This window comes from Salminus brasiliensis, chromosome 25 (assembly GCF_030463535.1).
Source record: "Salminus brasiliensis chromosome 25, fSalBra1.hap2, whole genome shotgun sequence".
NCBI classification, from domain to species: domain Eukaryota; kingdom Metazoa; phylum Chordata; class Actinopteri; order Characiformes; family Bryconidae; genus Salminus; species Salminus brasiliensis.
The window spans coordinates 22,203,248-22,217,631 of record NC_132902.1 but is presented as its reverse complement, the minus strand read 5'-3'; the positions used below and the strand labels follow the sequence as shown (position 1 = coordinate 22,217,631).

General features: G+C 42.2%; 1 protein-coding gene across 3 annotated transcripts in view; it reads left to right on the top strand.

Annotated features, from left to right (window-relative positions):
* Positions 1 to 14,384, top strand: part of brsk2b (BR serine/threonine kinase 2b) — a 189,996-nt gene that overhangs the window by 150,078 nt on the left and 25,534 nt on the right. For all 3 annotated transcript variants that reach the window (XM_072671701.1, XM_072671700.1, XM_072671699.1), the window contains exons 9-13: positions 37 to 68; positions 2,113 to 2,277; positions 5,453 to 5,550; positions 5,704 to 5,854; positions 11,914 to 11,974. In XM_072671701.1, coding sequence (XP_072527802.1) covers positions 37 to 68; positions 2,113 to 2,277; positions 5,453 to 5,550; positions 5,704 to 5,854; positions 11,914 to 11,974 — 507 coding nt within the window. The remainder of the gene's footprint in view (positions 1 to 36; positions 69 to 2,112; positions 2,278 to 5,452; positions 5,551 to 5,703; positions 5,855 to 11,913; positions 11,975 to 14,384) is intronic.

Genomic DNA, 14,384 nt, shown 5'->3' with positions numbered 1-14,384 from the left:
TTCCTGCAGTTTTAATATTCTCTCTTCTCATTACAGTTAGAACAGATACAGAAGCACACGTGGTACATGTGAGTATGAGTCTCTTCTATCTCTTGGGTCTTTGTGTTGGGTGTGTGTGTGAGAGAGAGTGTGAGAGAGACCCCAAAGACAGAGTAGAAACTATTATATATACAGTCTACAGTCAATCAGCCCTAACATTAAAACCACCGACCTAAATTGAAATGAAAAAAAAACAAAAACGTTAAATGACAAAAGTATTGGGACGCCTGCTCATTCCTCCTTTCTTACAAAATTAAAGGCAATAACAAAAGAGTTTACCCTGCTTTTGTTGGAGCAACTGTCTCTACTGCCCAGGAAATGCGTTCTACTAGATTTTGGAGTAGCATTGCTATGAAAATTTGATTGCATTCAACAACAAAAGTGTTTGTGAGATCAGGATGTTGAATAATCACCACCCCACCTCATTATCCCAAAAGTATTGGATGGAACACCACCACCCATCATTTCAGAAAACACAATTCCTCCACTGCTCCACAGCTCAGTGCTGGGGGGCTTTATACCCCTCTACTAGCCCACACCTGGCATTAGTCATGGGGCCAAAAGGTCCAGGTTGATCTGCTCCAGATAGTCCTATTCTATTGGCTAGTTTATTCTCTACAGGGATTAGACAAGCTGTGTATGTGTGTGCACTTGCATATCTGTGTCAGCAATTGATGCAACTCAAAGTAGCTGAATGCATTCATTGGGAAAGCATGGAAAAGCAACCCAGGTGGTTATTAAGCAATGCAGTGTGTGTGTGGGGTGTGTGTGTGTGTGTGTGTGGGGGGGGTGTTGTTGTTGTATGCATACATTTGTACATTTGTATGCATCACTGAGTATGCATTGTAAATAGGAGGTCGGACAAGCCTGTTCTGATTAATGAAATGCTGGCGTGAGGTTTGGTAAAGGTGTGTGTGTGTGTGTGTGTGTTTTGTGAAATATGTAAATAGTTTCTGTTCTGATTGGCTTGTCTGTACTGTGTCTGTGTCAGTCAAAGCTGAGGCAGTCCTTGTAGCTTATAAAAGGCCGGAGTTACTATTACTACTACTGCAGGCTGAATAGATGGGTATACAGTATGTAGGTGGGGAGTGACATCCTGGTATTTTAACAGTGTTTACAAACTAAATGCAATCCTTTATGTGGCAAAAGTGAGGAAATTGTCATGATATGAGTACCTCCTTTAATGTGCTCCTCTCCAGCCTGAAGCTCAGGTAAAGGATGTGTGTGTGTGTGTGTGTGTGAGAGAGAGAGAGAGAGAGAGAGAGAAAGAGACCCCAGTGACAGAGTAGAAATCTGTATATGTAGTCTACAGTCGATCAGCCTTAACATCAAAAACCACTGACCTAAATTGAAATGAAAAAATGTTAAATGACAAAAGTATTGGGACGCCTGCTCATTCCTCCTTTCTTACGAAATTAAGGGCATTAACAAAAGAGTTTACCCTGCTTTTGTTGGAGCAACTGTCTCTACTGCCCAGGAAATGCTTTCTAATAGATTTTGGAGTAGCATTGCTGTGAGGATTTGATTGCATTCAACAACAAAAGTGTTTGTAAGATCAGGATGTTGAATAATCACCACCCCACCTCATCATCCCAAAAGTATTGGATGGAGCACCACCACCCATCATTGCAGAAAACACAGTTCCTCCACTGCTCTACAGCTCAGTGCTGGGGGGCTTTATACCCCTCTAGCCCACGCCTGGCATTAGTGATGGGGCCAAAAGGTCCATGTCCTCTCCAGGCCTGAAACTCAGGTAAAGGGTGCTGAGCTTCTTGCAGCTCTTCTCTGCCCTATTACCCTATTCCTCTATCCTAGTCTCCAACACTCCTCACATCCTGCATCCACATTTATCCTCACTCTGTGCTGAAGAGTGCCACCCCGGTGCTGTTAAAAATGCATGGATGAAGAGATCACACGTGCCCTAAGCAGGCACTGAGCGTGCGAGGCAGCCTAGAGCTACATTAAAAATACAAGAGAGGTACAGAACAGGTGCACAGAAGCTAGGGTAAGATCTTCTGTCTGTGGTGATATTAAACCAATTCTTCTTGTTCCTGTGCCCGTCCGTCTGTCCAGAGGGGGAAAGAACGAGCCGGAGCCGGAGCAGCCCGTCCCGCGGAAAGTGGCCATCCGGACGCTGCCCTCGGCCGAGGACATCGACCCAGACGTGCTGGAGAGCATGCACTCGCTCGGCTGCTTCAGGGACAAGAACAAACTGATGAAGGACCTGCTGTCAGACGAGTGAGTAGTAGCTGGAGGAGGAGAGAGAACGCGAGTCAGACATGCCAAAAGTTTGGGGACACTTCCGTTGAAATTCACAGTGCACTGTTGTTGTTTGCATTAGGCAAAGGGAACTTGTAAGCAAAGTCTTCCACAGTGGTTTGACATGAAATGCTGAACTGTCTCCTCAATGAGAGGGACGGGTGGGAGCCAGGGGTCGCAGTGTCACAAATAAAGCCATTTAATTCATTATCCACAACCCTGTTTGTATTAAAACGTCTTTTGAGATTTATACACTATATTGACAAAAGTATTGGGACACTGGCCCATTCCATAAACCCACCCCTGATAGAGCAAGCCTCTTTTTAGTTTCGACTCAGGATTCGAACCAGCGATTCTCAGCTCAAGGTGGCATGGTAGTTCACTGGAAACTTGCTCTACTTTGACAATAGCTTAAAAAATGTCCGAGACGTAAATATGGACTGCACTGAACGCTAACAAACCACGCATTGCCTTTTTTTTTATAGATTAATAAATTCTTTACTAGGATACAGAAGGTCAGTTTTGCACTTTGTAGCTGCAGAGCAACAGAGCAAAAAGCACAAAACACACAAATAAATCTTAATGGCAAAACAGGTATATTAATATATTTGTTTATTACTGTAAGAGAGTGCATTCTGGGAATTTAACCCCTTAAACAGCCTATTGAATACCGGCGGCACGAGAGTACTTCTATTACCAGAGAATAGCCCCACCAGTAATACACCTTAGTGTGTAATAAGCCTTTCTGCATTAAGGGGTTAAAATCTGCATTATCATGGGAATTGCCAACTAATCACTGCTGATCAATGGAGAGGTGAATTTAATTGATTATTTGAATTTGAATAAATCACATGTAATCAAGTACTCGTGACCATTATGGTGTCACGTACTATAGCCCTGTAATGAAATGCTTAATTGAGACAATTAAACAATCCATCCAGGCTGCAGCAGCCAGTGTACAATCAGCCCCATCTCACACTCACAACTCCTCCCCACAGCTTCCGCCAGCCTCCTTCTGACAGTGTTTGCTTTTGGGATGCCATATGCGAGTGTGGAAGTGTTTTACAGCTCTGTTTCTCAGGGCTACTAAACCCACAGAGCGTCAGCCTGGCCCTGGGCCGTTAGCGAAGCCTGTTCACTTTCTCTCATTCATCATCCTCCAAACTCCTGCAATTACCACCTGCACACTCCGCAGTGTATGCCCACCTTCTTAACGCGGCTGATGGATGGCTGGGCCCCTCTCCCCTAAAGCATTGCAGCCTCCCCTTCGTCTCTCTCTCCCTAAGCGTCCGTCGCAATTTAGCCAGCGCCTGCAGTGGAGCCGGGCCCGTTTACCCCCCCACGGCCTGGGGTTTAACAGCCGGGATTTGCACAAAGTTCTCACGCTGTCTCTTAACTGTGTTCCCACACTTTTAATCTAGCTCATTTTCTCAGTTAGGGCTGGTTTGTCCTTGTCTTGTCTTGGGTCTTGTAGGCCCAATCTCTCCAGGGCTAACTTTCCCTTCCTCTTTTCCATACTAAACAGTTCTGGCCCTGCCATACTGAGCTGAGTTTTGCGCTGGTTTCAGTTGAAAATTGGGTATATACCAGTAATGCAAGATGTTTTTCTACACTAAATGGACAAAAGTATTGGGACGCACCTTTTAATCATTGATTTCAGGGGTTTCATTCAGTGCCATTGCCACAGTTGTATAAAATCAAGCTCCCAGACATGCAGTCTGCCTTTCTCACACACATTAGTGAAAGATTGGGTAGTTCAATAGAGGTCACTGAACTCCAGCATGGTTCTGGATGTAATAGGAGACACCGCTGCAAGTACAACAACAAGTCAATTGGTGAAATTTCCTCCCTCCTAGATCTTCCACCATCAGCTGTGAGTGGTATGATTGAACAGTGGACACATTTAGGAACCACAGAGAGCCACCGAGTGTCAGACCACCAGGCCGAGTGCTGAGCTCAGAGCATAGTGCAGATAACCCTCCAACGCACTGCTGACTCAATAACTGCAGAGCTCCAGACCTGCTGCTGTTAGAGCTGCAATGGGTAATCCAACTCCATATTAATGCCAGTGGGTTTAGAATGGTACATCTTAAAAGCATTAAATAAAGGTGTCCCAATACTTTTGTCTGCATTCTGTATATACAGAGCATTTTAACCCATTTTACCAGGCAAAAACCATTCACACATTAAATTTTTTTTTCAAGTTGTCATGGGTCTGTCTGGGATCACTTTATTATACACGTCTTTATTAAATAACCCTTAAAGAGAGGATAGCTGTGTATTGATTTCCTGAAACCATGAGCTTCTGCAAGTGCCTATATTTGCTAGAACATGTTTACTGTTTGAAATGTGCTTCTTATTTTAACAGAGGAGCTATAAGGCTAATATAGCTAATGTGTAGCTAATGGAAGCCAATACAGTTAACATCATGTAGGCCACACACCTAAATCACCACACACCTGCCTCAAACCATGCCTGAGTTGTTAAGGAATCTTAAGCAGACTTGCCTGAATGGATTCTGACATGATGTGACATGCCATTAGCATTAAACGCTTCATGATAGCTACTAGTACTAGATTACGTCTGGTGTAGAGTATGTGTTCTCTTTACTATTACACCACTAATGTCCATTTTTATAGGTAATAGTGAGTCATGCAGTACCGAGAACCAAGCTTGTTTCACAATGTGTAACCTTACATTGTGCTAACTGATGGCTGTAAGCTGCCATTACTAGCTCGTAGCTCCAGTACAAACCTAAAGGCGAACAGTACAAGCCTAGGTGGCTCAGCGGTTGGAGCTCCGGCTATTGATGACAGGGTTGTGGGTTTAATACCCGGGCTCGGCAAGCTTCCACTGTTGGGCCCTTCACCCTCTCTGCTCCCTAGTCCTGGGCACTGGAGTTGGCTGACCCACTGCTCGGGTTCACTAGTGTGTGTGTGTGTGTGTGTGTTCACTACCACAGTTGGGTCAAATTCAGAGGACACATTTGGCTGTACATAGTACAGTGACGGATAAGTGCACCTTTGCCTTTAGTAACTTGTGGAAATTCCATGTATGGTCAAAATACAGTCAGTAAACATAAGAACTTCCACCAAACCATGGTTTTAGACATCGTTGTTGATGTCCTCTTAATCATTGCCAATGTTTCTTCTAGTGACAACCAAGAAAAGATGATCTACTTTCTCCTGCTGGACCGTAAGGAGAGGTATCCCAGTCACGAGGACCAGAACCTGCCCCCCCGCAATGAGATTGGTATAGACTGCTTACTCTTACTCACACTGAAAGTACATTTCCACATCAGCTTGATTCATTGAGGTGGCAGAGCATCTTATTAAGCACTTAATCTGCTGTAATTACTGTACTGGCTCCTGTAATTACTGTACTAATGAGTGTACGCTGGTTTAGACCCTCCTAGGAAGCGGGTGGACTCTCCACTGCTGACCAGGCACAACAAGAGGAGGCCAGAGCGCAAGTCGATGGAGGTGCTGAGTGTGACTGAAGGAGGCTCCCCTGTACCTGTCCGACGAGCCATCGACATGAGCCAGCATGGACAGAGGTGCAGAGTTGTTTACATAATAAATAAATGTATTTTTTAGGAGGTTATGGGGAAATGATGGAGGCCAAACATACGCAAGTTGCAAGATACAGAAAATAGAGATTGAAACACATTGAAATACTTTTATTATCGATAAGATGAAACTTTTTGGCAGGTAAATTATTATTATGTTATATTAGTGCTACAACTTGGTTTAATGGAAGCAAAGTTGTGTGAAAAACATTATTTTTGGCATCTTTTTGTATTTTATCGCTGAAGGGTTACGCAGAATGTTGATGGAAATTTAGGCAATGATCAGAATAAGGCATCTGTTAGCCTCCAGATACACAGAGAGGTGGCAGCGCTCTTGCTAAGCCATGCTCAGATGACTGGACTAAAGTTTAAACTGTAGGAGTTGTGGTTTATGCGTTATATTGTTATATATCCTTATTCTTATATTTATATATTGAAGTCTGGCAGGACAGACTTTGGAAAAAAATGCACTATATGTCCAAATGTTTGTGGACACCCCTTCTAATGAACACATTCTGCTGTGTTAAGTCGCACCCATTGTTGACGAAGATGTTGAAATGCACACAGACTAAGGCGCTGCCACTATGAGCCAGGGGATCACTGGTTTAAATCCTGGGTCATGCTGCCTGTCACCAGCAGCCAGAGCCAAAGAGAGCACAATTGGCCTTGCTCTCTCCGGGTGTGTAGATGGCTTGTTCCGTCTCCATATCACATCAGTGTGATGCTGACCAGTACAGGTTGGGTAAATGGCTGTATAAAATTGGGGAGGAAAAAAATTTAATTATTTAAAAAGTTTTGAAAAAGTCCCTGTAGAGAAGTTCTGCCAATAGAATAAGACTCTCTGCAGCAGAATGCAATCAAATCCTTACAGCAGTGCTTATCCAAAATCTAGTAGAAAATCTTATTCCCTGGACAGTAGAGACGGTTACTTCAACAAAAGCAGGAACAACTCTTATTTAATACTCTTGATTTCAGAAGAAAGAAGGGATGTGCAGGTGTCCCAATACTTTTGTCTATATAGTGTATGTGTCAGTACACTCATACTTACTTAAAAACAATACATTTAAGCTTAAACAGTAGTGGAACTACACCTTAATTTTAAATATATTATATATATATCTCGTCACTGTCACACGAAAACCTCAGAAACAGCAACTTTACAGGAGACGAAAATAATCTTTAAAATTTTTTATTAAAAACTTTTAATTTTGCATTTTTAATCAATTTTATACCATTTTTAGTCATTTTGGAGCATTTCTATTGGTCCATTTATCCAGCCTTATGCTATCTCAAATGAAGGAAAAAAAGTGACCAGGTTTTGTGAGGCAGTGACGACGTCCTTCAATATTTATAAGTGAGCATCCGTCATACCATTTTCGGGGGGATCTGTACAGGCCACGTTTTACGATCCTCTAAGCCGAGCATTTCCTCTGTTAGCAGATTTGTGCACTAATCGTGCACGAGAGTGAGATTTTGGCACGTCTCATCACATTATTCCACTTTCATGTGGATCGCTCTGACAGGTTAGAGCCGCGGCTCCGAAAACAGAGCGGCATTAAGACGAAGCTGACACCGTGTGCGCTAGCTGTGTCTTTATGGTCTTTTACTCATCTTTATTCTTTATTTCCATCATTATGTGTTACCATCTCCATAAATCTCACAATCATATCCCACCACTGATGCTTTGGCAGACATACATAGCCTATATATATATACAGTTAACATTCAGAGGGAAGTATGATTACTGCATTGTGCTTTGGTTTTCTACACAGTGTGAAGTCACAGTATCTTCTGCAGTAGAGCTGTAATTATGGCTGTAGGCTGTATTATCATGAGTGTTTAGTGCAGTAATCACCATCTTTGTTCTTCCTCTCTATCCTACTGTAGTAAATCTGTTTTCAGTAAAAGCCTGGATATTTCCGATGCCCACCCCAAAGTGCAAAGCAAAGAAGAAAGGTATTAATCAGCACTGTCCTCTCTTTCTTAGTTCTGAAGATGCAGTGGAGTTTTAAAGCTCATCATACCGGACTTGGCTCGACTCACTGTCGGGCCAGATTTAGAACTGCGTTCTTCAACCGCTGACATTGAGTGGATGTGTTATAATTGGAGAACTTATCTCCACTCTGAAGTTTCTCTATTGCTCCTTTTTTTTTTTTTTTTTTTTTAATAGCACTATACTGGAGATTAGCTTGGGACTGAACTTTAAGGAAATGAAGGTAGTTGAATGAGAATGAATAAGGCTTTTTTTTTTGTCCCCTCAGTTTTGGCAAAGCTGCGCCCCTCTGGCTCTCTCCCACACATCAAAAGCATCTTATCTCCCTTCTTTCGCCTTTCATGTTTCCGTTTGATGTCTGGCATTTTTTTTTGTCCCGTGGTAGATCCCAATTTGAGGTTAATTTCCTCCCGTCTGTGTTGTTCCTCCCTCTCTCTCCTCCCGCAGCCGCCCCGCATTGTTTGTTTGCTTCCGTCTGAGTCTCGCCGTGTGTGTTTAACTGAGAGACGGAGGTTATCTCACCCTGCTCGTGTTTGCCAGCTCCAGCATTCAGCGTTGTTTTCCGCCGACCTTGCGTGATGGAGCTGAGTTTCAAGATGTTAACGGCCCATTTTTGCATTAGCATTAATTAGCTAATTGAGGGAAAAAACGAACGGCAGTGTGGCGTGCAAGCCAGAAATGAAACCATGGCTGACCCTGAATTCCTGTCTGGAGTCGATATTTAATGAATCCACCAGACGCCGTCTGCATTTTTATGCTTGTTTGTGGAAATGAAAGGGCCGTGTCATGAAAAACCTTTTTTGATGTGGTGTGTAAACATACCATCAACTCCCAGAACTCAGAACTTGAAATTGAATTAAATTCATAATTCTTGTGATCTTGTGACGTAACAAAACAACGCATTCCCATACGGTACATCTGCCAGTTTACCCTGCATCAGTTTAGCCGCGCCCATTTATGCTTAATGGATAAGGAGTGTTTCAGCCACACTCGTAAAAAATAAGGGTGCTGCAAGTGATCGTTTGAGCGACAACATAGACGGTTGAGCGACGTCACTATTGTTTTCATGAAGGTGTGATTGAGAGCTTAAATAAAGATGTCTGGAAAGCCTGAGGAACCTTTTTGGTTGGTAAAGATTGGTAAAGAAGACCTGCTTCAGACTTTTGAATGGTTCCTCAGATGTCCCAATACTTTTGGCGGAGGTCTTCACATCTGGACCATGAATCCAGTTTACAGTCCTGGAGTTTGTTCTTGCTGGAAGTTCAGGGAACAGCAATGATACAAGGTAAATGATTGGCGAAGTACTGTCCAGGACTGGAGACTGGATCCAGGGTCCAGATTTGAAGACCTCTACCATAGAAGAACCAACCACTTTTGCTTCCATAAAGAATCATTTACCCATTTAAAGGTTCTTCACATTCTTCACACACATGATTTCTTAATGGAACATCACTTAAACAACCATTTGTAGCACCCCTATTTTTAGAAGGCCCAATTTAAAGGCAGCAGTTTAACTCTGAGTGAGTTAGAAAAAAAATCATGAGGAATTATGACTGTTTTAGGATACAAAAGGTCCCCAGAAAGTGGACACAAGTAGGGAAATACAGTCACTGAAATACAAAGACTATATAAAATGTGGGTTCCTGTATTAGTATTAATTATTGCATGCCATATTGATAATAGCTTGTGCTTGTATTTGATTTTATTGCATTATGCATGACATATACAAGATTATTTAATCAGCAAATTATTTAAGTGCAAATTATTCTACATTTGTATAATAAGAGAAAACCTCCCCTGCATCTTTAGCACAGATTTCTTACAACTGTTACAGATACTGCAGATAGTTTCCTCTTCAGATTGCTGTTCTGTAGAATAGCTCCTGTTGTTCCTCTGTCAGTCTTTTAGTAGACAGTAGAAAAGCTCATTCTCAAGGGTTCTTAAAATGGGGATCTTCCAAAAGGGGTTCTTTGAAAAAGGATTCTTTAAGGGTTTCTTTGCTCCTTTGCCTGGTTGAGGGGTTCTTCAGTTCTTCATATACAATAAAATTTTGAATACGAATCTCTCACATGAGGTTCTTTAAAGATTTCTAGCACAAAAAGGGTTCTATTAAAACTGAAAATGTACTGAACCCTTCAGTACACTAAAAAAACAGCTCGTCCATCATTAAGTAATTGCCATGCTTTAAAGCGCCAAAACAAAGAACCCCTTTTCGGTACTGTATAGAGCCCTGTAGCACTTACTATTATAATAGCACCCCAATTATGTAATACCACCTGGAAATGTAATCAAATTATAATGTATAATGTATAATGTAATCAAACCTATAATTTATTAAACCAGAGAGAGAGAGCACAACTGGCCTTGCTCTCTCCGGGTGGGTAGATGGCTCGCACTTTCTCCACAGCACTTAAGTGGGATGCTGGCTTGCATGGGGGCGTCTGCTAGCCGATGCATCGGAGCTGGCCACCTGGTACTTTTCTCTGAGCGCGCTGAGCTGAGTTGCCTGGTGACGTTGCATCGGCGGCAGTCCCAAAAGAGGCGGTGGCTGGTTGCGCATGTGCCAGAGTAGGAGGCATGTGTCAGTCCTCACCCTCCCAGTGTCGGGAGCATCACCTGTGATAGGGAGGAGAGTACTAACGAGTGGGTTGGGTAATTGGCTGTTGAAAATGGGCTTCAATTATTGTGTTTTATCACATTTTTATCACCTTAAGTGCAGATGTTGGTTGTATTTCTAGGATTAACACATTATTGGGGAATTATTACAATATTAATTGCTGGGTGTCTTTCCTTCTCATAAACCATTCAGTCTATCAGTGTGCTCTAAGGATACTGCATTTATTAGCCAGTGTAGCAGCAGTCACAAGCATCCCATCGCATCTCGTTTTACCCTCTGTCTGTAATGACGGAATGATGGCTGAAGTTTCGTGCTGAATTTATGATATGCTACTCGCAGCTAATTAAGTGTAAGACAGAGGGAGAAAATGCGCATCAGCATTCAGCAGCTTCGGTGTGCTCAAATGTGTTTGGTGTTGTGATTTTCTGCTCGAGTGATCGGAGGCGCTTTGTGGATGTTGGAGAATACACATTTAAGTAACATATGTAATTGAGCAGTTTATGGATCAGATCCTTTTCCTCGGAGTCAGATCGCGTGAGCTGCGTGTCGACACATTTAATGATGATTTACTGTTTCAATTTTCTCTGGTGACAAACCCTGTTGCCTCCACGGCCAATTAAATCCCAGAGTCTTCCATGCCGACAGTCGGCAGTATCACATGCGGTGATAAACGGCATTCTGCGATGTTTATAAACCTTGTATAAAGTATAAACCTTGTACACTATATGGACAAAAGTATTGGGACACACCTCTTCATCATTGAATTCAGGTGTTTGATTCAGTCCCATTGCGACAGGTGTATAAAATCAAGCCTCTAGCCATGCAGTCTGCCTTTCTTACACACCTTAGTGAAAGAACGGGAGGTTCTAAAGAGCTAACTGAACTCCAGCGTGGTTCTGTATGTAATAGGAGACACCGCTGCAACAACAACAACAAGTCAGCTGGTGAAATTTCCAGGGTGCAGAAAAGTCTCCTACTGGCTCAATAACTGCAGAGCTCCAGACCTGCTGCTGTTAGTGCTGCAATGGGTAATCCAACTCCATATTAATGCCTATGGGTTTAGAATGGGACGTCATAAAATCTCCTGTAGGTTTAATATGTAGATGTCCCAATACTTTTGTCCTTATAATGTATCTCAGTCTTTGACATAATGTGAATCTGATGGTTGTTTTTTGTGTCAAAATTTCAGAGCAAAGATAACATCACTTTTACTGTGTAAAATAAGTGTTTTTATGCAAAGATCGTTTCGCTTTATTGGCAGCGTCTCTCCAAAAAACACCTCCCTCTGGTTTAAGAGTCAGTTATTTAGGCACTTACTGCACTTACTGAACACGCTGCAGCTGAAAGGCTGTCTGGAAAACACTGACACATGACACATCTTTCCAATACCCTGTGACCACTTTGTGATTATCTCTGTGCAAATCTGTCTTGTGTTAGGTCGCGGTCCATCAGTGGAGCTTCATCTGGTCTGTCCACCAGTCCGCTCAGCAGTCCTCGGGTAAGCTTTCCCTCCATCTCCACTCAGCTCGATCTGCCTGGGCCTGTTCCAAAATCATACCCAGCCGTTTCCTAGATAGGCTCCCTCCTGAGGGGACGGTGGCTATCTACAAAATGTGGATGAATGGAAGACTCATTGATATCACAACCTCTGTTTATGTCCGAGACATGCAGAGAAACAATGCATTCCCCTTCCATTTGACAATACTTCAGTTATAAGATTTGGAGTAATTATCTATAGATTGGTCTGTGTGTATTGGCCCAGTTTTCTGGTTACAGTTCCCACTTCAGTAACTCCACGAGGTTTAGTTGGCGTCATGCTCATAGTATGCACTGTTTTCTGTATTGTCACCATTACAATAAAATCCTTGTATCTCCAAAATGGCAACTTTACAGCCATACTAACTTTCAATGGAAGTCAATGGAAATCCATGTAATTTTAGAGCATTTCTATTGGTCCATTCGTCATGAAATTTTGAAATAATGCAATGAACCACTCTCAGATCCATATAATATATATAGCAGAGAAAATCCAGATCTCAGATCCAAAAGTTAAAAATAAATGGACATACAGGGTTTTTTGTGGGACAGCGATGAGATGGGGAAAATGAATGGCGCTTTTGAAAATTGCTGCTATTATAATTTTTTGCAATACACAAAAGTGGTCAAAAGCTTTTTTGCAGTACATACACCTGTTCCCTAGAATAATACTGAATGCCTTTCATTACAAAGTCATTAACTGACACTTTAAGTCTGGCAGATTCACCAAAATATGCCTAACAAACCAGCCAGCTTTGTTAAACATGGTTAAACATTGTAGTTTAGTGACTGAACTACAATAGCTAGCTTTAGTAAAATTTGATCTACTAAATGACTTCAGAAGATTCAGAAGATCTGGTAACACTTGAAGGAAAATGTAGTGCACATTTATTATGATAATAAAAAAAAACACCATTCATTTTTCTCATAGAGACAAAACTGTTAGATCTGGAACTCCCCATATGAGCATGACACTGACTACAGAGGAACACACCACTTCAGAGGTCTGTTTTTCTAGCCTGGTATTTACTGAAAAATAGTCAAGTCAAATTTATTAGTATAGCTTTTTACAACTGTTGTTGTCACAAAGCAGCTTTACATAATTAGTAAAAGACAGAAAAAAAAGAAATAATATAAGAAGACATGAAGGATCCAAGACCCCCAGTGAGCAGCCAACAGCGACAGCGGCAAGGAAAAATTCCCGCAGAGCTGGAGGAAGAAACCTTGGGAGGAACCAAGACTCACAAGGGGGACCCGACCCATCCTCCTCTGATCAGAACTATTTATAAATTATTGATAAAAAAAATGACCAAACCATCTATACTGTTGAACTGCTTTGATCATAATCATAATGTAATAATAATGGTGTAGTAGAATGTAATATAGTCATGGCAGTGATGGTCAGAGTAATGCGAGGCTTTCTGATGCAACAGTTCTTAATCTAGGACTGCACAATCAGGTCTGTGCTGTTTAAATGATGGCTGGAAGTATTTGGGTCTTATCTAGATAGACAGCATTATTAAAAATTTCTCGAATATTAGCCTTCTACACCAACCCCAATGTCCCAATTCTGAAAGGAAAGAAAACCTAGCTCTCACTAGTTAATCAACTGAGGCAAGGCCTTTGTCTGCCTGTTTATGAAAACAAACCTAGCCGGCTGAAGTACAGAGAGAGATTCAGTCAATTAGCGCCAGCATCCAGCATCGTGTGTGGAAAAAAAGAGAAGATCCGATAGGGTACGAATGGAAATGATGTCATCCAGCCAGTGCAGAGAACAGTACTTTCATTAGCTGCCCTCTGAGCCAACGACTTCAAAGTAAATCTCCAGTAGCCACACGGTAACGGTTATTATCCATGCTTGAGGTCTTGGTTTTCATCGAAAAGCGTGGTAATACACCAAAAGTGCTGCCTATCCCTGCTAATAGACCACGCATTACTGCTAGCGCAATCAGAAAGCAATGCCCGGCATAATTAGCTCTAATCTGTTCCTCATTCAGAGGATTGTAGCCTTGAGACATTCCAAGGCCTCTGTTGCTAATGGCTCGGTAAAAATCTGAAAATCCTGCTTCCCTCACTTACAGTAGGGCTCAAGCTGTATCCAGCTTTTACAGTTGACTTGTTTGAACTGGCTAACCGATTACAAATCCACCACTAAGTCTTCCCAATATGCTGTCTTTGAGTTACACGAGTGAATTCCCTGCAGGATTCAGCCTAAAGCCTGCTTTGAATCTGCTCTGATCAAATATTCTAAAGTCTGAAATATTCGCCAGGCTTCATACCTACTGTAGTGTGTATCGCACAGACTGGAGGGGGCTGGATAAAAGAGGACTTTTGTAGAGAAAGCGTCGGGAAAAAGGGCCTTTGAGTTAGTC